The 27,366-nt window shown below is 40.5% G+C and overlaps 1 protein-coding gene across 1 annotated transcript in view; it reads right to left on the bottom strand.

Moving 5' to 3' along the window:
• LOC147897878 (uncharacterized) overlaps nt 1-23,445 on the bottom strand; it is a 32,144-nt gene extending 8,699 nt beyond the window's left edge. Inside the window, exon 1 of the mRNA XM_087380139.1 lies at nt 20,662-23,445. Coding sequence (XP_087236265.1) covers nt 20,662-23,361 — 2,700 coding nt within the window. The 5' untranslated portion in view covers nt 23,362-23,445. The remainder of the gene's footprint in view (nt 1-20,661) is intronic.
• Nucleotides 23,446-27,366: the final 3,921 nt, after the last annotated feature.

Here is a 27,366-nt window from a genome sequence, read left to right as displayed (position 1 = left end):
ACTAGCCACCACAGTGGCCTACAATTACTCACCTTCCACTTACCACCACCGGGCTTGCATGATCAGTAGAGTGCAGTAACTAGTTATTTACTAGTCTCATTGGGCTGAGTAGAGTGTAGTTAATTACCATAGGTAATTACCAGCTAATTACCATAGGTAATTACCAGTTAATTACTAACTTTAATTACCAAGATGGTGGCGTCTACTTCGTGATTACCAGCCACATCGTAAATTCATTTCCATTATCGTCGGTGGCGTGGTGGCGTCTAGGGTGGTGCCTAAGATTCCACCATGTTAACAATTAATTAGCAGCCATCGCGGTGGCCTGCCATTAATATGACTCATGATTAAATTTGGACGGCACCCTCCTCGGATTTTGATTAATTAAGGCGGTGGTTTGAAATGGCTCATGATTATTTGGATGGCACACCATGCCTCTAGGCAAAAAGGGAGAAGAATAAGATGATCCCTAGTGGCTCGAACTTTGATTAATATAAGGTCTGTGGCATTTGGCATTTCACTACTTTGCTTAAAAATGGCTCATGATTATTTGGATGGCACCCTCCTCGGATTTTTATTAATTAAGGTGGTAGTAATGATTATTTGGATGGCACACCGGGCCTCTAGTCACCATGGTGGCTTGAACTTTGTAATATGAGTCTATAGACTACTATAGAGCAATTAAATGAGTCTCGAAAGCAGTTAAATGAGTCTATAGACTACTATAGACCATTACATATACTACCAAAATAAATTATTTAGACTACTAAAATGCATCCTTTAGACTCTAAAAAACACTATTTAACACTTAAAAGTACTGTATACTAGTAAAAAGATCTTTGTAGAGCATTGAAAAGCAATTAGAGCATTGTGTAGTAGTTAAGAAGTAATCAAAGTAATGTTCAGATTGCTAAGAAGAGTGAAAGCAGTTTACAAACAACTAGAAAGTAGTTTATAAAATACTAGAAAGTAGTTTATAGACAACTAGAAAGTAGTTTACAAACTACTAGACAGTAGACAAAGAAGTTTTTAGACTACTAGAAAGTAGTCAAAGTATTTCTATACTACTAAAAACTAGCAATGAAGTTGGTATCCTTACTAAAAAGTAGTCATTATAATTCTAAAAGAAATATTTAGACTGCTAACAAGTAGTCAAAGTGGTTGTACAACAATTTGCTAGCACAACTAAAACGAGGCAATGAAGTCTATAGACTACTAAAATGCAGTCTAAGTAGACTATAGACCTCGAACAAGCTATCGAAGTAGATTGTGGACCTTTAAAAGCAAACTAAGTAGATTGTATACTTCTAACAAAAACCTATAGATTGCTAAAACGTAGTAAAAAATAAAAGCATCCCATCAAGTGCTAAATAACACACTTAAAAGCAATGTGAACACAAGAAAGTATGATCTAGAGGGCATTGGCTTAGAGCTACAGAAGGCACTAAGAACCTACTAAAGTATTGTGGGGCTACTGAAAACAACTTTCTAACACTTGAAAGCGGTGTGAATATTTAAAAGTGTAAACCATAGGGCATCAAGATGCTATGAAAAAAGCACTCTAGACTACTTTGTATGTGTGAACCTGACATCATTAACAAATTACTAAAATTTAAAGCACTATGCAATTAAAGTTTCATCATGGACACAAGAAAGTGTGAACCAAAGAGCATTGGATTTCTCCTAAATAGCATTGGAGAGCCTATTTCAAACATTGTGGGCTATATGTATCCCTACAAAGAAATGTGAAATCTTCATAGTGAAAGCTACACATAGGTTGCTAAAAACAGGTTGTAGCTTCTAAAAGGTGCCATGCCAAAGCACTTGAAATAACTAAGTGTGTATCAATGAGAGCTTGTACATAAAGAATTGCAAAAGCGGAGTTGCTTTATTTCAGTAAAGAGATATACTAAACTTGAGGTTCATCAAGAATATGAATATGATAATTTAAAAAGGAGTGTCTGCCTAACTTCTTTGACAAACATCTTTCTTATTGTAGGACACCAACTATCCAAAATGCAAACACAATATCTTGCGTAAGCATGTAAGTGCATTGTTTTCTTCAACTTCTCGACAATGGCATTCATCCATCCATGTAGATAATTGCATTAATCCATCCTCTTCAATCAATAGGAAAGATTTGGCTAAATAAGAAGTCATTATGTGGATCCTCAAAACATTTGAGACTTTTGCAATGTTGACTTCCTACGATTCACAACCATCAACATTCACTAGAATCACCGTGAAACTTTTTATAAGAAGAGCAAAACAGATGATCTTGGCTGCTTTACTTTTTAGATGTGAATGTTGGAAAAAATTATTTCTTGAAATTCATATTCTATCATGAGGCTTGCACATCTAGGAAGGAGGGATGAAGGAGCACCAAGGAGAAGATGCCCTTTCTTGTGGTGGCTGACTCCAGGGCCCATTATCTGTTGGTCAACATATCGTGCCACTTCATTGTAAATCTTGTGTTGTCTCTAGAAGTATAATGGAAAGCATGCCTCATCTTTACTTGATGGTGGTACTGATGCCATCATAATCACCATGCACTGTTGAGAGAATCACCAAAAAGGCAGTTTGATGATACAAGACTTGTGATGAAATATTGACTATGGTAACACTATTAAATCTTGTGTTGTCTCTAGAAGTATAATGGAAAGCATGCCTCATCTTTACTTGATGGTGGTACTAATAATCACCATGCACTGCTGAGAGAATCACTGAAAAGCTAGTTTGATGATACAAGACTTGTGGTGAAATATTGACTATGGTAACACTATTAAGTCTGAAAGACCTTAAGATCTAGATATTTGGTTTAACTCTTTAAGGTGATGGAATTTCAACACTATTCCTTCTCTAAGGTCATTTCTAGAAATTAACACTATGAATTTACGATTTCTAGATAGAGATCAGGTTTAGGGATTGAAGAGACATTGATGAGAGAGAGAGAGAGAGAGAGAGAGAGAGAGAGAAGTATAGGACTAGGAAAAAGTTATTAAATTTCAAATTATAAAGGTGCTATTTAACTACCCAAATACCAATGTCCTAGACATTGCTTTTGATTCCACCTTATCTCACATATACCCATGCATAATAAGTCTAATATATAGAAACCCATGAGCTATTTGTTTGCGTTTCACCCCGAAGAAGATATCACTCTTATTACTGAATGTTTAAAGCCTCTATAAGATCAAACACATATAAAGCAAAGACACTAGTCTCATTGTCCAAAAATGTTCCCCGCCATGTCCACTCATAGGTGATATATAAGAATAACTTGAAAATTTCAATACAAACCACCATAGCAATATGACATTTACACAAGGAGGGCTTATTAGATTGCTCTACAAGCTCAAATAAATACATAAATAAAAGCACTATTATATTTTTGAATTTGAAATAAATAAAAGTTAGAGAAATACAGAATTAGGAAAAGGTTAAAATTAAAGGAATCAGAAAAAATTCGGTTTGTTATGTATAATACACCCCCTACTCCAATAAGCTTGATATAAGATGCCTAATACCATAGCCAACGCATATCAAATTTTGAACACATTATAAATAAGGAAAATTCTTATGAAAATTTGGGATTTTGAAGATTAAGAAAATTGGGAGCAATAAGACAAATTAAAAGAGATGGGAAAATAAAGTCTTTGAAAATTAGGAAAGAAAGTAACTAATCAAGGCATTTCAAAATATACATATGTTGAATCATGGAAAAGCATTAGAAATATACTATGGGGTTTGAAGTCCAAAATGTTTTGAGTCTCCCTTCATCGACAAAGCAAAAGATAGATGTGTGTGTCCATGGCTTTGAACTAACCCTTGCAAATGCTTGGTCCAAGCATTTGCTTGTTCACTGAGGGTGCATTGCAAATGCTTGCAAATGCTTGGTCCAAGCCTGTTCACTGAGGGTGCATTGCATTAAAAACATGTTATGTGAATGAAGGACAACTCCATTCTCCACCCTTATAATGCCGAGTTTCGCATATATTTGGCACCAAAAAGTCAGTATTTTAGAGCATCATTGCCCTTGTTCTTCCAAAAGTACTTCAATGTGAAATCAAGTTTTGGGACCTCCTAGGTCCCCTAATGTCCCTCTTGCATTCATATGTAGGTCAAGAGTGAACTGTAGAAAAACCTTGAGGGTAAATCTTATTACTTCATATTAGATGAAGCCATGGCTATACATAGTGTTTGTATGAATCAGTGTGTCTTCTAGATCACAACTATTCATTTTCTTTTACAATGTTTGGTTTAAATAATTGTTTAAGTATTATTTCCTATACACCCCCTTAATGCTAAAACTAGAATTATTTAATTCTTTTTAGTCCTAAATTAAGGCCGCATGATTCATGTTTTGATGTAGGTAATGACTTTGTGAAAAGTCTTCTCGCATAAGTTCTATTGGAATGTGTTCCAAGTGTAGCTTATGTTTCTCAACCATTTCTCTTATGAAATGATATTTGAGGTCTATCTGCTTTGTATTTTTTGAATATTTTGGTTGCTTGCTAGATATATGCAAGATAGATTATCGTAATATATATTTGGAATCATCTTCAATTTTTCAAGTAACATTTGTATCCAAAGTCCTTCTTTTGTAGCTAATGCTACAGCAATGAACTCAGCTTCAGTAGATGATAAATTAACGAAAACTTGTTTCTTTAACTACCACGTTATTGTTGCACCTGCAAGTACAAAAGTGAACCCAGTAGTAGATCTCCGAGTATCTATTTCACCCAACAAGGGAATTGAGTTGACCCTGATTTGAGTTACGAGTGTATGTAATTCCCATATTGCGTGTACATTTTAAATAACGAACGACACGCAATAGAGCTTTCCAATGTTGATAACCAGGATTGTGCATGAAACGTGAGAAGTAATTGACACTGACAAATATCTAGTCAAGTGCCTGTGACAAGGTAATGAAGTTTCCCAATAAGTTGTTTATAGGGAAACTGTATCATAAATTGTTTAGGGTGATAGTAAGGTAAGGTGTCCAAAATAGTTGTGTCCCAGACATGATTTATGAAAGTACAAAAAGTACAAAAGCAAATGATATTTTTTAAAGAGGTTTTGTTACGTGCAACCAAAACGTGGGCATCTATTGTAACTACAAATCGTGTCAATGGGACCCACCCACTCTTTTCTCTATTCTCCCATCGTGTTTCTATTTGTCACACAATTTGAATCTGCTGCAATCTTATGTCATGTCTGTTGTCTCTCTGAACCTCGATGTCAATCTTCTACGCTCTTCTTGTCTACACATCCTCCTCTCTACCCAAGCATAGTATGGAGCCACCTGTCAATCTTCCCTAGAACTATGGCATCGTTGACAAGGTATGCATAGTTTTTAATTTGTAATGTGGAAGATTTTATGGTATCTTCCCCTCTGTTTTAGTCTTTTACATCTATTCTTGCCTATGCATCTGTAACTCACATTGTTTATGGAACCTAGGAATGTTCTAATGTATACTGTTCATTCGAATCAGAGCCTTGTCAAAGATATTTTGCTAGAATTATACATTATATGAAATATGAAGCTAACAGAAGACTGGAGAGAAGAAAAAGAAAACTAGCAGCACAAACGAATGACCTTTCAATGGAAATTGAAGCAAGGATGAAAGAGACTACAGGCAAAATAGTCAATAGTATTTTGCAGTTGTCAGTCGCTTTTGGTAGAAGAGACAAGTCAAAAATCATTCAATCAGTGATGAATGATGAATGCATTTTGAAATGCCTTGGCGACCAACATGTTGATAATTTCAAAGTTCTATTAGCATTAAAGAGGTCCTTACAAGAACTGAAGAATCCCAAATTAGACATAGAACTCTTTGAGAAAAGCATACAAACCATGTGGCATCATTAAATGAGGATAAAATTTCTATTCCAAGAGCTTTGAGAGTGCTGAATATGCACCCTAGGAATTTATACTCACCACTTAATAGGTTTTCAAATGATGAGGATGGAAGAAAGTTGTCGTTCAATCTTTGCAAACGAAGCTCCCGTAATGATGTGTTGAGCTCTAAAGTAAGGAAACTCATTGTCAAATTTTGGATAGAACATACAAGGGTGAAGAGACATGGAGCTAACTAGGAATGGAATGGAAATATGGAAAGCATAATGGAAAGGAAAAAGGGAAAGCAAATGAAAGAACAAGTGCTAGGCAATCATAGCCAAAATACTCACATGATATAAAGCTTAATGTTGGCTGATATGATAGACAATAGAGAAGTACAACACTATATAGTGTGACACTAGACTCTAGAAAGCCATAGTGTATATGGGATAACTCCCAATATGACACGTGGCATGTCTAGGACTCACTAGACTATAAAACACAGCTAGATCACCTAGAACACTCATTTTAGACGAGTTTTAGACTCACTTTGGCTTCATATTCCAACACCCCAGCAAGGTGAGAGACTACCGGAATGGAACCAAGAATAGAACATGACAATGACGGTCTAAGGTGAGGGACTATTAGAATGGAACCAAGAACAGAACATGACAATGACGGTCATCAAACTATGCACCCTATGTAACTCAGAGGCTAAAGTCTAAGTGTGTTCAGAGGTTGATCCAAGCACTCTCATGGCTTGAGACTCAACATGCTCAGAGGCTCATGTTGTAGCATGGCTACATGACTAGCTCATAGGTCTAGGAATGCACCATCATCCTAGTACTCGGCCAAGCCTGATAATGAGACCTATCAGAGCCAAACCTATCAAAGCCAATACATGGCTCCCACAGTACATCCTCCCTTGGGTTCATAACAGGACATGTTAGGAAGCCACACACCAAAATAGGAAAACCAATACATCTTTTTAGGAGGACTATCCAAGGCAGAGGACCTTTAGACTCAATGAAAACCAAACACTCAATACATATCATTTTAGGGGGGCTACCCAGGGCAGAGAACCCCAAAATACACTATGCACTATATAGTTGATTTTGTGCTTGGAATAGCACAAATAGTGAGCTACATAGAATGCATAGATCCACATTTTTGTATGTGTGCTACATAGCATATTCCATTACCCACTATCCTAAAGTCTTTGTCTCCTCTTCACTATGTTGGGCATCTTCATCTTGGTCTCCTCATTTTCCCTGTTGTCTGGAGTCCCAAGCCTCATGGCACATGAAAAGAAACCCCCAATCTAGCCACAATGTCATATGCATGTGTTGTGTACTAGCCTTTAATGAAATTATAGATCTTCCCAGTACACTTCAACAGTGAGTGGAACAAGATCAAGAGGAAGAGAGGATTACAAAGAATATTAATATCTCCTAAGTGTACGGGAGATTTATAATTTCATGGAAGCATGTGTTGTGTGCTAGCCTTTGATGACATTATAGATCTTTCCAAGTACACTTTGGCAGCCAATGGAATAAGATCAAGAGGAGAGAGAATTATAAAGAATATTACTATCTCCTAAGTGTACGGGAGATCTATAATTTCATGGAAGTTTGTGTTGTGTGCTAGCCTTTGATGAAATTATAGATCTTTCCAAGTGCACTTTGACTGCTAGTGGAACAAGATCAAGAGGAAGAGAGGATTATAAAGAATATTACTATCTCCTAATTGTACGGGAGATCTATAATTTCATGGAAGCCTGTGTTTTGTGCTAGACTTTGATGAAATTATAGATCTTTCCAGCCTCTTTCCAAGTACACTTCGGCAACAAGTGAAACAAGATCAAGAGGAAGAGAGGATTACAAAGAATATTACTATCTCCTAAGTGTATGGGAGATATGTATAATTTCATGGAAGTCTATATAGTGGATTTCTTTTCATATGCTGAAGATGTGGATTATCATATGCTAGTTAATGCTAGTTAAGACATGAAGTATGATGCTAGGGACTTGCTTTTGAAGTCCTTGAAAACAATCTTCATATCAAAATCTATTTGCCCATGTCCTACCCTCTCCAACTGAATTATCTATACATAATTCAAAGTCACAACTAGAAAAGTCTTTTCTATTAGCTTGACTAAGCAATTGACAGTGGGAACAATGAAAGATGAAGCCTTGTGAGGTAGGACTTGCGGGCTAAACAAATAGTGTGCTATATGGCATACATGGTGTGTCTTGTCTATGTATATTAAAATTGCCTGTTATATAGGTATGAGTAGCACAAATAGTGAGATATATAGTGTACATAGCTCCACATCTATGTGTGCACTCAAACTATGTGCTATGTAGCAGATTTTGTGGGGTGTATAGCCTTGTATAGCACAATGTATAATGTTGTATAGTGCATACATATTGTGCCCCATCTCTGTGTATTGAAATTGTTTGCTATGTTGCTGTAGTGTGACACATAACATATGCAGTTTTCTCTTTTCTTGTCCATGTAGATAGACTTCTTCAGGGCATTCAAAGTTGCATATCCAAGTATTTGTATAGGGCTGACATCCTTTGAGAAGATGAAAACTTACTTTGTACGCAAGCTTAAGGATAGAAACACATGTTGATGTGTATATCACATACAAATGATATACTTAAAGGAAGCTCTTAACTGTATTTGCACAACTGCATTTGGTTTACATGAAGTGTTATGCTCGTCTTTGCAGTGTATGCCTTTCATTAGCAGGAATAGGCAAATGTGGTGCAAAGGAGCATGCCTTTAGTGGGCTCACACAATTGTGGGAATCTTGTGTCTGTGCTAAGGGAAAAGACTCAACATTCCATGATTATGAGTGCCTCATGGGAGAATGCGATAGGTGTGGTGTACAAAAACTTGGAATCTGCCCAAATGAAGTAGCACGAGCAAAAAAGTGTGATGGTTCAGGTGTTTGAGGACGTCAATGCTGGGCTGAACAAGAAAGGGGGGGAAGAAAAGCACAAAGTTTAATTGGTCAAGGAGATGCCAGTTAATGGCATGTTATCCATGTTAAAGAAACACACAATCACTTTCATCAGACACATCTTCATATACACAGACAGACCAGCTTAGGGAGTGTTTGAAGAATTCCCCTTTAGATGTCATTGTCTTTGTTATAGATTTTGTAGAGAGGGTCAATATTTGCTTGGGTGTAGCCAATTGCTGAACTATTTTTGGGGCCATTTTGAGGCCGCGATGCGACGCACTCTTGGGTAAAATTTTGAATTTTGCACGGACTGTGCTCTCGTTGGGCATTTTTCTGATGTCATGGCGTAATAATGAGATGCAATCTATTTAATCAGAACATTGCAGATCTCGACACACGGTAGCTCTGTACTACATCGTGCATTTCTGCATTGCTTCACGCAGCACAGTTGACCACCTATTTTCGTAGTCTTTTGCCTCAGCTGTGCCCCCTATCACTAGGCAGTGCGCCCATAGAAATCATTAAAATTCAAGGTTGTCTTGGAGAGACTACTGCACTGGTTCTTGGTATAATAATGAGACACAATCTATCATTCTAAACACCATCGCAATGTAGTCTCTATCCTGACCACCTATCATTGCACAGCCTTTTGCCATAGCTTCTCCACCTGCCACTGGGCAGCGTGCCTAGTGCAGATCGTAGGTTGTCTTGGAGAGACCACCGCGCTAGTTTTTGGCATGATAATTAGATGCAATCTATCATTCTGGAAATCGTCTCAGCGCACTGTCTGGCCTGATGATTTGTGATCACCCAGAATTCAAGGTTGTCTTGGAGCGACCCACCGCACTAGTTCTTGGAGTTAGAGCTCCATTACCTATTTTTACGTATTACAGGAGGAGGTCTATGACGACCACCATGCTAGCAAATAGAAGGAGATCTATGATAGCCACCACATTGGTTCTTGGAGTTATATATTTGTATACCAAGAAAAATGTATTTCCTTGTGCAACCAAGCAAAATGCAATTGACGATATGGCCCTTGAGGGGTCCCCTCTAGTGGCAAGGGCCATATAGACATGCCATATCTATCTAGTGGCATCCTAGATATTGTATAATGCATGTCGATATGGCCCTTGCCCCTAGGGGGGACCCCTCAAGGGCCATATCATCAATTGGATTTTTTGAAAGTTTAATTGTATTTTTCTAGATGTATCTCCATGCAACCACAACGGTGGGTCATTGGAGCTATTTTAGTGCTATTTTGGTCCTAAACCAAGGAAATTGTAGTCCCACTTTACTGGTATTTTAGTCCAAGGAATTGTAGTCCCACTTTACTGGTATTTTAGTCCTTATTGCAGTAAATATAAATGAGGGCAAAAGTGTTCCGAGCCAATGGGGTGACTGGAAACCTGGTGGTGCCATCCAGATAATCAACTACAATTTGTCGAGTGAAAATTGAGCAAAAGAGATTACAATGTACATCTACATCCAATAACAGGTTATATAAAAATTAACAACTTATACTGAGCAAAAATTAGACAGAGGATCTTACATTTAAAAAAACTCAGTAATTGTTGAGAGCCTTAAAGGCCAAAAGAATACATCTAGCAACCATAACCATTCAAATATAAAAGTTACCAACAGTGCATACTTAAGAGTCTCAAATTGAACAAAAAGAGATTACATAAATGTAATAAAAACTCAGCAATTACTGAGAGCCTTAAAGACCAAAAACTTATATCTAGTGAGCCAAAATATTGCTGAGAGCCTTTGAGGCCAAAAGATTACATCCAACCATTGCTGAGTGGTTATGAGCCTCATTGAGCAAGAGGAAATTTGTACAACTCAGTATGGTTGCCAGCCCACCTTGTTACATTAAATTTTTTTAGGGAGCCATTAGAGGAAAGTGTGAAGTGCCTATAGAGTCTAGAAGTCTCCTTGCAACCCTGCTCTGACCCTAGAATAGTTCGGGATGGTCCCTGAACTGCTTTTTGTAAAACTTCCAATCAGCTTTGTCTGCCCAGCTGGGTTTAGCCTTGCCCTTTGCGATGGAAGTACACAAGGTCAACCTACGATGCTTCAAGAGGACCCCCATGCACTCTTTCATGTAATCCGAATTGAACTCCCAATTTGGAGGGTTAGGATATTGTCTTTTCAATTCATCGATGACTGCCTGCTTCTTTCCCTCATCTTGGTACTGCCAATCAGTAGCTATGCTGCTCTTAAAGTGGTGGCTCATCAACTGCCTCATGGTAGCCATCACTACTGAGCCCTTTTTATTTTCTATTCTCTCTCCAGCAACCGTGATTTCATAGGATAGGTCCTCGACTAGGTATGGAGGACTCATGGTAGTGATAGAGTCAAAGCGAGTAGTGTTACTGCGAGCGCTTATGGAGTGAGGAGTAGTAGTGGGAGTAGGAGAGGGTAGGGGACCTGACTCGTATTGGGTCTCGGGACCAAGTGGAGACCTGTAGGGATGTGAGTGTGCTGACTCATCTACATCTCCCGAGTCAGCACAACATAAGCGACCCTTCCTAATCTTCCTTCCCAGGTGATGACCCCTCAATCGAAGGGGCTAGAGGGACGGCTGGATAGTAGGTCCAGCCGTTGGTGTAGGAGAGGGATTTGCTAAGGTCCATTGGGATAGCAGAGAGAAGAATCTTGTTGCCTCCGCATTGGTCATCTATGCAACAAACTCATCGGGACTCCCTACAAAGCCATGGGCTGCTAGCAAAGGAGTTTCTCGAGGAATAATCACAGTGCTACGTCCGAGAGGAGTCGGGCTAGGGGTAGTCGTAGGGGTGGGCACCTGAGGTGTCACCTGAGTGGAATCAAAGTCCTTTGGAGAGTAGAGATCATGATGTCTCCTCCTATGAGAGTTTCTGTACTCGTCAGACATGCGACATGATCCCATGTCTAATTTGGGGAGATTGGACAAACATAGACACAAACACAAAAACAAAAAACAAAAAACAAGGGCAGGTAAGAATTGGACAGACAATTAATTACTTCAGACAATTATGACTAAGGAGAAGGAAATAATCATATGCATAAGACGGAAAACATATGAGGGAAAGCATATGCATAAGAGAAGGAGAAGCATAAGGGAAGCTCATAAGAGAAGGAAAAGAGAAGGAGAAGCATAAGAGAAAGAGAGGGGAAAAGAAGAGAAAGAAGAGGGAAAAAAGAACCAAATATGCATAAGAGAAAAAAGAGAGAAAGCATATACATAAGAGAAAAAGAGAGAAAGCATATGCTTATGCTTATGCTTATGCATAAGCATATGAGCATATGCTCATTCATAAGCATAAGCATAAGCATAAGCATAGGCATAGGCACATGATTACGAAAAGAAGAGAAAAAGAGAGGGGAAAAGAAGAGAAGGAAGGAGAAGGAGAAGGAGACATATGCTCATGCATAAGCATAAGCATAAGAGAAGAAAAAACATATGCATAAGAGAGGAAAAGAGATTGAAAGAGGGAAAAAAGAAGAGGGGAAAAGAGCATAAGCATAAGAGAAGGAAGAGGGGAAAAGAGAAGCATAAGAGGGGAAAAGGAAGAGAAGGAAGAGGGAAAAAGAGATCGAAAAAAGGGAAAAAGAAGAGAGGAAAAGAGCATAAGGATAAGAGAAAAAGAAATAAAGCATATGCTTATGCTTATGCATGAGGATATGAGCATAAGAGAAAAAGAGAGAAAGCATATGCTTGTGCTTATACATAAGCATATGAGCATATGCTCATGCATAAGCATAAGCATAAGCATAGGCATATGCTTATGAAAAGAAGAGAAAAAGAGAGGGAAAAAGAGAGAAAGCATATGCTTGTGCTTATGCATAAGCATATGAGTATATGCTCATGCACAAGCATAAGCATAAGCATAAGCATAGGCATAGGCATATGCTTATGAAAAGAAGAGAACAAGGGAGGGAAAAAGAAGAGAAGGAAAGGAGAAGGAGAAGGAGAAGGAGAAGGAGAAGGAGAAGGAGACATATACTCATGCATAAGCATAAGCATAAGAGAAGAAAAAACATATGCATAAGAGATTGAAAGAGGGAAAAAAGAAGATGGGAAAAGAGCGTAGGAGAAAAAGAAAGAAAGCATAAGTTTATGCTTATGCATGAGAATATGAGCATATGCTCATGCATAAGCATAAGCATAGGCAAATACATATGCTTATGAAAAGAGGAGAAAAAGACAGGAAAAAACAGAGTAGAAAATAAGAGAAGGAAGAGGGAAAAAGAGATTGAAAGAGAGAAAAAGAAGAGGGAAAAAGAGCATAAGCATAAGAGAAGGAAAGGCATATGCATAAGAGAAAAAGAGAGAAAGAATATGCTTATGCTTATGCATGAGCATATGAGGGAAAGAGGGGGGGAAAGAGGGAGGAAAAGAGGGGAAGAAGAGGGAATAAGAGAAGAGAGGAAAGAGAGGGTTCCTAGGCCCATCATTGTAGCTAGTGCTTAAGGCATTAGCTACAAGCCCATGCAAATAACGGAAATAACAAAAGGGAAAAAGAGAAAGCACTTTCTTACTTGGAAAAGTCCCAAACCGTGTTTCGTGGATTGGCCCTACAAAAAAGAGGAAACATACCATTTTTTCAGAGAACTAGTTAGAGGAAGGAGGAGTTTAAAGAAGCAACTTTTCAAAGGGATTGGATGAGTTTGGAGAAGCCTACAAACGAGGAGAAAGGGAGGAAGAGAAATACTAAAAAGAGAAGAGATGAGTCTTCTTTCTTTCACCAAATCTCGTTTTTTGTCCTTAACCTCTGAAAATCAAGCATGAAAATTAGCACATAGGCTTAGCAATACAAGGAGAGACATGCTTCAACACTCACAAAATAAAATCTCACAAAAAATGAACCTACATTACTTAAAGAGACAAGCCTTCTTTAAAAACTTCTTTTCACACAAGCAGAGAGGAGGAAAGCGAGGTCATCGAATATAAGGTGGGAGGAGAGATTTTTGCTTTTCTCGCAATAGAGATATGAAAGATGGCATCATGCGGGGTTTTGGGTTTTAGCCCCTAGCGTCGCTATATAGCGACATTTATATCCTAAAAGCGTCACTATATAGCGATGGAACATGGCAAAGCATCGCTATATAGCGACGGTTTAGGGCACTTTCTGTTAGAAGAGAGAAAAGGAGCTCATGGGTTGCTATTTTTTTGGATCTTAATAGATTTCATTGCAGCTCATGTTGTGATTTTGGAAGTGTGCAGATGGAAGGGATGAGTGGAAGCTCGTCAGATGGTGCGCCAATGCCTGGGAGCACAGAGTGGCTTACGAAGAGATTGTATTGTCATTGCACTCATTGCAAGCGAGAAGTACGACATCAACGTCATATTGTCATGCACTACTTGCGGATGTATGGGAAGGAGCCCGAACCAGTACCCACCGTTGGTGTTGCACGTGGTGATGGATCATCGGTAATTCAATGCTATTTGAGTTTGTGATTAATATTGGATACCATTTGTAAGAAAACAATACATCGTCTGTGCTCAACAGATAACAGGATCTCGTATGCAAGAGAGAAAAGCAGATAGTATGGAGAATAAAAAATTTGATTACTGTAAAACTGATACAATAGATGGCACTGCCTCCCAGCCGTGCGCTCCTGTGTGAGAAGCTTCGATGGCATGCTGGAAATAGTACAGGACAGAGGCTGGGATGCTAAGGAATCAGGGTTGCTGTAGTCAGTGATGATGATGGGCTTCACGAGCTTGCTCTTATATAGCCACCAGTCGTAGTCGGTTAGACCCAATTGGGAGACCGACCCAGTTGGCCCAAAACGGTCGACTAGAGGTCAAGCCCGAAATAGGCCACCGACCACACGTTAAAACCGTGGCACAGAATAGAGCAACTTACCTACGGTTTTCATTCGGCCTAGAGCCATTGAGGATCATCTGGGGCTCCAAACGGGCCCCACAGCCTGGGAAATGCTTGGTGCACTACATCACATGTAGACGTGATGTTAGAGTCTAAGGTCAATATGCGAGAGTTGCAATCAACACAATTGTACCAGGGTGCTAGGATGTCTAAACTGCGGGCTTTCCTCTCAATCTTGAATCTACAAGCAAAGTATGGGTGGTCGGATACAAGTGTCTCGGCCTTAACGAGGTTAGCTCCCGCATTAGTTTAACTCATTATTTGGATATTGTTTGTTTTGAGAATCATCATGTATGTTTGAGAATCATCATTATTCGAAGCCTATGTATGTTTGAATTGATGACACATTGAGGATTCCCATAGATTGTGCATCTTGGAAGCACATAGACAATCAGTGGTCGGACTTTGCAAGGGAGCCACGCAGCTTACATCTTGGGCTCACCATGGATGGCTTGAATCCTTTCGGGTTATGCTCGACATCTTGGTTGACATGGCCCATAGTGATTGAGTGTAATTCTGCATGATTGAGTGTAATACTTTGAGATGTGATTGAGTGTAATTCTGCATGCATGATACATGTTTTCTCAACATCGATCACACATACATTTGATTTTTTGCTCCAACCACATTTTGCGATGGTGGATATGGAGGGATTCATCCTTACTGGAGCCACTTGTTAATTAAGATGAAGACATCCTACAGATAAACAACCCAAAACATGTGTTCTTGCATGAGTTGTAAATGTCAAAACTCTTTGTAGTGTCTAAAAGCGCATCTAACACCGCGTCTGTACTATGGAAGGCGTCTATAGGCACGTCTAAAACATAGTATAGCCACACTGATAGATGCATGTTTAGATGAGCTTTTAGATGCGTGTTTAGACGTGCAGACTATGAGCTTTTAGACGTGTAGACTATGAGCGGATTGCATTTGTGAGGAAATAAGGGATTGCATTCTCTTTTTCTCTCTTTTCTCCTCACTTTCCTTCTTTTTTCTCCTCTCTTTTTCTCTCTTGACTCCTCTCTTTTTTCTCCTCTCTTTTCCTCTCTTTTCCTCTCTTTTCTCATCTCTTTCCTTCTCTCTTTTTCTCTCTTTTATCCTCACCTTTTCTCTCTTTTTCCTTCTCTCTTTTATCCTCTCTTTCCTTCTCTCTTTTCGTCTCTTTTCCTCTCTTTTATCCTCTCTTTCTCTCTCTTATCTCCTCTCTTTTTCTGTCTTTTTTCTCCTCTCTTTTCTCCTTTTTCTCTCTTTTTTCTCCTCTCTTTTCCTCTCTTTTCTCCTGTCTTTCCTTCTCTCTTTTTTCCCAAGCATAAGCATAAGCATAGGCATAGGCATAGGCATAGGCATATGCTTATGAAAAGAAGAGAGAAACTCATTTGCTCATGCATAAGCATAAGCATATGTCTCTCCTCTTATTTTCATATGCTTATGCATGAGCATATGCATTTGCCTTCTCTTATGCTTATGCTTATGCTTATGCATGAGCATATGCTTATGCATTTGCCTATGCTCATATGCTCATGCATAAGCATATGCATATGCTTTCTCTCTTTTTCTCTTATGCATATACTTTTCCTTCTCTTATGCTTCTCCTTCTCTTTTCCTTCTGTTATGCTTCTCTTTCTCTTATGCATATGCTTTCCCTCATATGCATTTGTCTATGCTTATGCTTATGCATGAGCATATGCTCATATGCTCATGCATAAGCATAAGCATATGCTTTCTCTCAACTTTCCCTTAAATGCTTTCCCTCATATGCATTTGCCTATGCTTATGCTTATTTCCTTTTCCTTAGTCGTATTCGGTTCTTTTTTCACATGCTCCTTAGCCGTATTTGGTTCTTTTTTTTTCAAATAGATTCTAAATGAAATAACCACGCCCTCACCCATGGGTGTCCTCCCTAAACTCCAACCCAGTTCCCCACGTCGCAGGGATTATAGACATAGCTTCTCTGCTAGCTCATGTAAAAGAGAAGATTGTGCAAGAGAGCGATTGGGTGAAGTACAATGTGGGGGCAGTGTGTGCTTGGGCGGGGTCCAAGCCGAAGGGTAGTGGAGTAGAGGCAACTGAGGAACGCACGCCACAATCTACGAGATCTCTGTAGATTGTGGAGAGACAGCCACGACCGATGGACCCTCAAATATGATTGTGTAAAGGATATAATGGATTGTGTGGAGGCATTCGTGGATTGTGAGTACATAATCGCTGACGAGCATGACCGCATATTAGAAGAAGTGGAGGATGAGGTCCCTAATGACCCACCTAGCATCGTGGAGGAGGTAAGTACCTCAGATAGTGACGCATAGTAGTAGACCTAGCCTCCTCCACCATTTTGGCATTTTTGGAGAATGTCTCATTTGGAGAGAAATTTTTCTTAAGCATACTTTTGAAGACATATATTTTTTATATCATACTTATGGAGACATACTTTTGGTCTCTATTTTTTATATATGAAAATCTTCTTGGATTCCACTTGTCTTTCATAGATATTTGTCATTTCAAAACTGGCTTTTCATAATTATCTTAAGTAAATAATTGTCCTTTCATATTTATCCTTTATATGTTGATGTCATTTCATAATTTTCACAAGTGATTAATTGCCTTTTCATAATTTCTTGAGTTTGAATTTCATAATTTTCTATCCGCTTCTTACTCGCTCTTGTTTTTTGCTTTTTGTTTTCGTGTTTGTGTCTATGTTTGTCCAATCCCCCCAAATTAGACATGGGATCATGTCGCATGTATGACGCATACGAAAACCCTCGTAGGAGGAGACATCATGATCTCTACTCTCTAGATGACTTTGATTTGACTCAGGTGACACATTAGGGGCCTACCCCTGCGACTACCCCTTGCTCGACTCCTCTCGACCTAGCACTGTGACTACCCCTCGGGAAACTCCTTTGCTAGCAGCCCATGGCTTTGTCGGGAGTCCCGACGAGTTTGTCGCATAGTGATCGATGCAGAGCCAGCAAGGTTCTTCTCTTTGCTATCCCAGAGGACCTCAGCAAATCCCTCTCCCTCAACGACGGCTGGACCCATTGTCCAGCCATCCTCTCTAGCCCCTTTGACTAAGGGGTCATCACTTGGGCGTGCCCATCATAAGGGAAGGAAGAGTAGGAAGGGTCGCTTATGTTGTGCTGACTTGGGAGATGTAGATGAGTTAGCACACTCACATCCCTAGAGGTCTCCACTTGGTCTCGAAACCCAGTACCAGTTAGGTCCCTTGCCCTCTCCTACTCCCATTGCTAGTCCTTGCTCCATAAGCACTTGCAGTAATACCACTCGCTCTAACTCTGCCACTACCATGAGGCGTCCTTACCCGATCGAGGACCTGTCCTATGAAATCACGGTTGCTGGAAAGATAATAGAAAATAAAAAGGGCTCAGCAGTGATGGCCATCATGAGGCGATTGATGAGCCACCACTTCAAGAGCGGCATAACTGATTGGCGGTACCAAGATGACCAAAAGAAGTAAGTAGTCATCGATGAATTGAAAAGACAATACCCTAACCCCCCAAATTGGGAGTTCAATTCGGATTACATGAAAGAGCGCATGGGTGTCCTATTGAAGCATCGTAGGTCAACCTTGCATACTTCCATTGCAAAGGGGAAGGCTAAACCTAGTTGGGTAGACAAAGTTGACTGGGAGTTTTTCAAGAAGCAATACAGGGACCATCCCAAACTATTCGAGGGTCAGAGGAGGGTTGCGAGGAGACGGCTAGACTCCGTAGGTACTTCGCACTTTGGTGCAGGTGGATGGTTGGTATTCGAGGCAACCGTGGTAAGTCTACTTCTTCTCATTTAATGTATTGTTCTATTTATTTTACTACATATTGCATGCACTTTATCTAACTCTCATAAATTAGGCCCACAGCAAGCTACAATGGGTCACGTTTCCACAGACACAGAGATGAGATGCGCTGCATAGGAACAAAGCTGTGGTTTATTGAGTAGGAGGCGTTGGGAGTGACGGTCGATTGGGCTGAGGTGGTTGCTCACATGGTATAAGTCTACCTCTACTTGTAATCTCACTTTTTAAACTGTTTTATTCTTTAAGTTCCAATCTTATTTCCAATTAATATGGTTTCACTCTGAGAATCAAAGCTCGAACATCCCATCAGCAGAGGTGAGCAGTGATGACGAGAGATTAGGCTTACACGGCTTCGATGAGAGCCAGGGATTAGGCGCAGCTCACGAGGACTAGGGATCAGGCCAGTGCGACGAGGACGTGGACGAGGACGATGATTCGGATGAGTAGTAGTAGTAGTAGTAGTATTAGCAGTAGTTTGCATATACTTCGGCATGTATATGCTTCTGTATGTCGGCGGCTCGTTTGAGCAATTTGGTATCACCCTTTTCGAAAGGGTAATTTTGTAACAAACAGTGTTGTTTATCTTCGGAATGTATATGCTTCTGTTGCTTGGGTCGTTTGAGCGATTTTGTATCATCCCTTTCACAAGGAAAATTTTGTAACAAACAACATTCTTTTGTAATTACTTAAAAAAAAACACTAGTGGGGCAAAATAGGGCTTGATGTGGCCCTATTTAGTAGCCCCACTAATGTTTTTTTAAAGCTTCTGTTAATCGTTGCTATATAGCGACGTTTACCAGTGTCGCTATATAGCGACATTTACCAGTGTCGCTATATAGCGACATTTACCAGTGTCACTATATAGTGACGCTTATATAACGACCGTTCTTTTTCGACGCTAATAGCAACGTAAATAAAGACCTCTGCGCCCGTTTAAAAAAAACTTTTTAGTGTAAAAAAGGTCGATATTTCCATCGAAAAAGGACCTGTGCCTTGTAGTGTATATAGCGAGGAAAGGAGAGAGCTGCAGGACATGAATTTTTGACACATTATATTTGCAGCGGAGCGCGGGTTGGATACTAGTCTCCATGAATCAACTCTTAAGGGTCACGTTGTCTTCTATGTAGTTTTGGGGAATTTTGAGTTAGGTAGCTTCCCAAATATGCAACCTTCACACAATGAGAGCCGACTATTGTTTTGTAATCTAAAGTTTTGGGCGAGATTGTGTTTGGAAATAAGCTTCATGGTTTCATGATTTAAGTGGATGAGTCTATAATGCCATAACAGAGTTTGATATGGTACTTCAGAAGTGATTGTGGCATGATTTATTTCCCGAATTGGGGCAGGAGTGCAACCAAGGTAGTAGAGACTACCAATCTTAGGGCAAGTGACCGAGTATTGATAGCAAGTAGGCAAAATGTGAAAGATATCATAGTGTGTGTGATGAAACGTGACTGAGGTATCCGGGCCTGTGATTTTGCTAATAACTGAGATCAAATTGCGTGCAATTTGTGGAACATAGTAGATCTGTTTGATAACTACAATGTTTCCGTCAGATAGTTCTATCCTGGCATTGCCAAGACTGATGTCAGATTGAGTGCCATTGTCACCAAATCTTATGTCGATAGGCTTTGGGAGAGTTTGATAACCATCAAGCTAGTCGAGTCTGGAGGTAAGGTGGCACGTCGCACCCGTATTCAAAATCCAGGTGCTGTGAACACAAAGTAAGCATGTCTAATGCTTTCGGCGTCGGAAGTGATGGATTGTGTATCGTCTGCATCCGGTGTACAGTTGGGATTATTAGAATCCGATGCATAATTCATTTGTATTCATCTCTCATACCATCTATAGAATCATATAGAATCCATGTGTACATATAGAATCATATATAGAATCCATGTGTACATATAGAGTCATATAGAATCATATATAGAATCATATAGAATCAAAGATGGTATCAGAGATGGTTCCGCGTCTGAGCGTGATACCATGTAGAAAAACCCCGAGGGTAAATCTTATTACTTCCTATTAGATGAAACCACGGTTACATAATGTTTGTACGAATAGTGTGTCTTTTAGATCACAACGTACGTTCGTTTTCTTTTACAATGTTTGAACTAAATAACTGTTTAAGTATTATTTCCTATATGAATCACCTCGTAGAAATATGGAAAGACATCACTCCCCCTTGCGAGAAAGAAGGTTGATGAATGGCGGTAACAGTTTTCTCGAACTTGGTTTCAGCCAAGCTAGGAGAATGCATCCTGAGAGCAAACTGAAGGCCTTGAAAGAGGTTGGACAACTGAAGATGTTCCAATTCAGGAGCACGGCCTTCTAACATGTGAACCACTCTCTCCATGGAGGGTCTCTGATCAGGATTCTCCAAAACACACAGGAAAGCTGTGTTCATCATGAACCTCGCTTGCCTTATCTCTTCTGGGGTGTCCACCCTTGCTATATGGGTTAATTCAGCCTCTCTTCCTTCTTCTGCCACCTGATTGTAGAGCCAAGATGGGAAGTAAAGCTTCTTTATGTCTGGCAACGAGGGATCAAGGTTCCTCCTTCCACCAAGTATCTCCATCAGTAGCTTTCCAAAGCTGAAAACATCACATTTTTCAGATAATGCAGACTCCTCAGTGAGCCACTCAGGGGCCAAATAACCAGGCGTGCCTCTCATAGTCGTTATCTTATGGGTTTCATCTCTGCCCACGAGGGTAGACAGCCCAAAATCTGAGATCTTGGCTACAAAATTCTCATCCAAAAGAATGTTTTGAGGCTTGATATCTAAATGGATAATTGTCCTTTTGCATTCTCCATGTAGGTATGCAAGGCCTCGTGCTACTCCTAGGGCTATATTGAATCTGTGCTTCCAATACAACGGAGGGGTTTCTGTTGTGAAGAGCCAGTGATCAAGGGAGCCTTTGGCCATGTATTCGTAGACCAAAAGCCTGTGAGAGCCTTGAGCACAAAACCCAATCAGACCAACGAGATTGTAGTGATGGATTCCTCCCAAGATCACTACTTCTGCTCTGAACTCCTTTTTCCCTTGCCGTAAGCTTTCTAAGCGTTTGACCGCCGCTCTGGTGCCATCTGGTAGAACGCCAGCATACACTGCACCGAATCCACCTTTTCCCATCTGCTCAGTAAACCCATTGGTGATGGAGTGAAGATCTTCGTAAGTATACCTGGTTGGCAACCCTGCTACGAAATCCCAGAATGGTTCTTCTTCCTCGGTTTCTAGATCTGCCCTGAGTTTTCTGTAGATGAAAGCTGCCAAAATACAAAAGGTAAGCAAAATTGCAACAGAACCAGAAACCAGTCCGACCAAGAGTCTCGGAGCTGAGCTTGATTTGGATTGAGTAAGAGCTGAGCTGTCCACCTTGAGAAAAGCCAGATAGCTGCTGTTCAAGGAACCCTGCAGGCTGCTTATGTGATCGACATGGAAGCAAGAACTAGAATGCACATGCCAAAAGGCAGCAAGACAGGAGCAGTTTTGCAGACATTCATGGGTGCAAGTCTCCTGCGTTGAGAAATTCAGTGGAGAGGAGTATGTGTTGGAGAAGTAGTCCACTCCCCTCAATGCCAGAAACTGCTGCTGCTGGCTTTGGGAAGAGTCGAAAGGACCCGTCTGATTGTGCTGGCAAGTCAAGCTGTGCGTTGGTGGGCAGCCCTGCGATCTTTTGGAAGGAAATGTCGATGGAAACGAGCCATTGCCAGGGCACCCACAATTCCCAGGTGCTGTGCAGATTCCATAAGGTCCACAATAGTTGGGAAGAAGGCAGCTATTATCACTAAACAAATTAAGATCTGGAATCAAGGATGAACCTAACGTGTAGACAAACAGATTCCCATCTTCCTTCAACCACAATAAGGTGAGCGCAAGGTCTCCGGGTCCAGAGCTGGGAAAGATCACCTCATGACTTTCACGGTCATTGTGGCTGTGAAGGGAGCAGAGATCCGGCCATTTCAAATCAAGTGCGGCGATCTCATCGTCCTTCTCAAGACGGAGGCCCCCTCCGGGATCCATGTATGCTCTAGTCAGATTGCTGCAGGTGTGAGTGACTGTGAAACTGTCGTTGCCGCCATAGTAGCTCCATATCCAGTAGGGCTGGCGAGAGTTGAAGGCATTGTAGTAGAGCGCAAGACCGCCTGCTTCCATCACTAGGCTGTACAGGCCTTCTGAGGGATCAGAGGCCGAGGCCCAACTGATCAGGCTCATGCCAGGTTGAAAAAACTGACCGCTCATGAGAGTGTGAGTGGGATGATCCGAGCTTTGCCATAACGTTTTGTTATTGGCATCATAAAGCAGCAGAGTTCCATTGGGCTGGGGATGGTCATAGACATCTGCGATGAGATCCATGGACACGACGCCCTTGGGCGTCGCGGTGCTGTTTGAGGACCAGGCCAAAGATCCATTGCCGTCTAGCAACACGAGATTGCCAGAGCTTTGATCAAGGAAGAGAGAAAAATTGCCAGATACAGGTTTATTGCGATTAGCCATCCATACAATTATCCGATCAGAAGGCTGCACAGCAGCCGGGTCACCAAACTCCGAATAGACAAGGACGGCTAGGATATATGAGGAGGCCTTTGGAGCAGCTGGGATGAAGATTAGCCATGCATGTGGATCGAAGTCGATGCCGTTGGACTCGTATACAACATAAGCTTTCATTCCTCCATACTCTGGGAGAGTCACCCACACATCTCCATTGGGATATTGATCGTAATCCTTCGAATTAGCAGAAAGCGAATCAAAAGACACACTGAAATTCTGAGTTGCCGCTTCACTTGGCAGACCCAGCATACAGATGAGAAAAGAGCAGCAAATATGCAACGTTTGTAAAGGCGCAGTCATTGCAGCCGAGATGAAGATACAATATTGGACGATGAAGAGCAGCGACGAGGAGGAGGAGGAGGAACACAATATCAGGAAAGAACCAGCTACGTATCTAGTTTTTTTCACAATAACTACGTACTAGTGGAAAACCCATCAAAAGCCATGAGAGTCACAAAAGTCAGGAAAACCCATCAAAAGCCATGAGAGTCACAAAAGTCACTACATTATTCAGAAGTAGGACCTAAAAGTGAGTCTCTCTTTTTTTTTACCATGGCTTGCCAGGGACAAAAGCCATGAGAGCTGCATCAGAGTCACAAAAGTGAGTACATTATTGAAAAGTAGGACGTAAAAGTGAGTCTCTCTAGTATCTAGTTTTTTTCACAATAACTACTTAGTAGTGCAAAACCCCCGGCTTGCGAGGGACAAAAGCCATGAGAGTCCCAAAAGTCAATACATTATTCAAAAGTCACTACATTATTGAAAAGTATGACATAAAAGTGATTCTCTCTACTATGTAGTTTTTTCACAATAACTACGTACTAGTGCAAAACCCGTGGCTTATCGGGGACAAAAGCCATGAGAGTTACAAAAGTCAATACATTATTGAAAAGTAGGACATAAAAGTGAGTCTCTCTACCATCTAGTTTTTTTCATAATAACTATGTACTAGTGCAAAACCCGTGGCTTGCGAGCGACAAAAGCCATGAGAGTCACAAAAGTTAGTACATTATTGAAAAGTCTCTACTATGTAGTTTTTTCACAATAACTACGTACTAGTGCAAAACTCGTAGCTTGCCCAGGGAAAAAAGCCATGAGAGTCACAAAAGTCAGTATATTATTGAAAAGTAGGACGTAAAAGTGAGTCTCTTTACTATCTAGTTTTTTTCACAATAACTACCACAACAAGACAAGGCACCCATCTCGGGGGGGTCACTCGTCATATGTAACCCTATCACGTGAGTTCAACAGATGGGTTTTTATTAATTCAATTACTTACAGATTTATATATACATAAGGAAGTAATTTAATACTCAAAAGTTAATATACAGAAGGGCGTTTTTTATTAAAAATTATCCAGTAGTTTGCAACATGTGACATGGATATTTGCATAGAGTGGATTAATCTGCCATTGCCACCAGTAGGACCTCTTTTGGATTATGAGTTTTGCTTTGAACTTGTCCGAGATGAAGACTTTCAGGGTTGAGGGAGTCTACGGTGTCTGGTGTTTGGGGTAGGGGTGAGTATATGGAAGAGATTGTAGTAGTTATAAAGGTAGTATAGTGCTCTATCTTTTTTGCAAAATCAACAGTAGACGTATCCTAAAAGCCTTGCCTTGTGAGTATATTGAAACTTTTTTTGTATGATGTACACCATTGAGTGATGAGGGAGTGTTGATGTTTGGCCTTCCATGTGTGTGAACCCTACTTTGATGTTGGTGATCGTGCCAAGTATCACTTTGCAATCCTAGCCAACATCGTGGAAGCAAATGATTGGTGACTTGTTGCATGTTCTTATCAGCTCGCAGCTCACGCTCGCCACCTGTACTTGCCTTGCACCAGTGTTCACAAAAAACCTACAAAGCCTTACAATGAAACTACAAAATTTTACGTTTCACCTGATAATTTTCTATTTGCAGGTTTATGGAAATTGTTCTTGTAAGTGTTTCATAGGGATTTGACTTGGAAGATCAAATATGCAATTTTTATGGGTTTTCATTCATAAAACATGAGTGTTTTTTAGTGCACTAGAATCTAAAATCAAGGTTTTTAAACCTTGCATGCTTAGCATATATAAAAAGGTTAATTTTATATAGCTTTATATAAATGGCTTTTTAAAGAGAGAGCCTAGTTGATGGAGGATCACGATAACCTGGTTTATGGAGGAGGTTCAAGATAACCTTATCTCCCTGTAGCCTATAAGGCTTTGCCATGCTAAGCCTCCTCTAACATAATTTGAAAGAGGATTTTCCCTCTTTCACTAATCAACCACTTCCACCTACTCCCTCTCCAACTTCTCCGTTCGTTGGCTTCTCGCTCCTCTGCACACCTACTGGCTGTCTCTCCCAAAATGATGAGACTACGACTTCAAGCTCAATACAATACCGAAAAGTCGAGTTCTTGATCTCTACAAGTGATTTTCAACCATCTATTGCAGATGCTTTAGTTCCTACGTCCCATGCTTTGCCTTGCAGGTTCTTCACATAATGACACTTCGGGCTTGTGCACTGTAATGCAGGTCCTAGCTCTTGAGTCCTCAAGCTGTTAGGTCTTCGATCTTGAGTCCTCAAGCTAACAACGATCCTTGAAGGTGCTCCTACCTCCGTTCTACAGGCAATTTGCAAATCAAAAGGTTGCAGTATAGAACGAAAGAATACTTCACGGGAGATCATGCTGCAGACTTTGTTGACGAGAACGCAGCAAAACTATTATCATAAGAAAGAAAGCGGCAAGAACAAGGTGGCTCCTCTTCGCAGTGTTCATGTTTTCACTACTAGGAGGGATGCTAAGAGTTCAATCCTCGCTGCATCTCTTCTACTAATTCGTGTTGTGTTCAATCTTGTTGCGTCTCTTCTACATCGTGTGGTGTTAGCCTTGGCCCCTCTTTGTTTTGCTTTTGCGGTCCTTCATATGCTAATATGTTATTGTGTTTAACTCTTCTGGCTTTGCTTGATGACCAGAGAGCAGATCTTCTAGTCCAGCTCTCTACCCTTCTCATATTCTTGACTACATGAGAAATAGATTGGGCATAGCGTTGATCTACCATAGGCATTCTAGGTAATTGAATTTGAGGGATTGGATTTTTGTTTATCAAATCAAAAAATCTGGGGGGTAATAAGTTGGAAAACAGAGGTCAAGACTACTTGCTACAGCCAACACTCCCTGGAGCGGAAGATTGTAAAGCGTATGCCCAGAAAACACACAGTCAAATCCCACTTCTTTCCTTAATGTGTATAGCATAGAGAGATACATACAGACTTAGATCTTTGAACAGTGCAACACTAGAGTAGAACAGTTGATCATATATTTGTAGATTGCTAAAAACAATATGGACAAAACCTGAAACAATAGAATGTGTTCAGTGTGCTACCCTCTAGCAGACAGGGTGTTGCCTAGATAGGGATCTCTGACCACCCACAACTGTCATCTACCTACTTCTAGCACCTTCGATCTCTATCAGCCTGCATGCTCTCCTAGAGCTTCAGTGGGTTGCGTAGTGATGCCCTGCAAACAGACAACCTTGCTACTCCAGTGGACAGCCAATGGTAAGGCACTATTTGCGAGTAACACATTGCCCAAAATTTCTGGTTTTCAATGTAGACATCCATAGTCACAACTCAGATTTCTGAGTGGATTGAGATGGATGATTGCGTGAGCTCTTGCAAGATGGAGAGAATGTCCGTGGGCTGCTCTTCATATTTCTCTCTGTCGGTTGTCAAGCCAATTGTCTCAACGTTGTTGACTCTACACAAGTTGGCAGCAGCAGGAGAACTAGGTGAGTTGCGAAGTATGAACAATCTCATTTGTTGTGCGTTGCTCTCTCTCTCTCTCTGTGTTGAGCGCCAGTGATGGCTTTCAAATATCACACAAGTCTAACATGTATGGGATTGCAACACAAAAGCCAGGGCTATGGGATTGCAAAGCAAAAACAGGGGAAGATCATGGAGGAAACTTGCCATAGAGCCCATTTAATAGTATAACGTTTTTAATTAGGACAAGGCGGAAGGCAATGAGCCGAGAGCTAGAAACGACCTTGAAAAGCCTCAAGGGGAGTGGCAAGATGTTGCTGGATAATGGAGGCATAGCCAACTCTTTGGATTTTTGAGTTGCATAGCCTACTCTTTGGGTAGAGGGATTCGAGGTTCCCCTGTGCCTCAGAGCGGCGATCTCATCTTTGGTGCCAAACGGTCCTCGGATTGTGCTACCTACACAATAGAAGAAGTAGAAGAGGAATGAAGAGGGCGGAATCTCTTCTCAGTTAGAGATGCCCAGTTTGAGTGCCCCTCCTTTGACCAACAGCCATGGT

The sequence above is a fragment of the Dipteris shenzhenensis genome, chromosome 10 (assembly GCF_047967505.1).
Source record: "Dipteris shenzhenensis isolate YYH24624 ecotype China chromosome 10, Dip_SZ_1.0, whole genome shotgun sequence".
Lineage (NCBI taxonomy): Eukaryota > Viridiplantae > Streptophyta > Polypodiopsida > Gleicheniales > Dipteridaceae > Dipteris > Dipteris shenzhenensis.
This window is presented reverse-complemented; position numbering and strand designations above follow the sequence as displayed.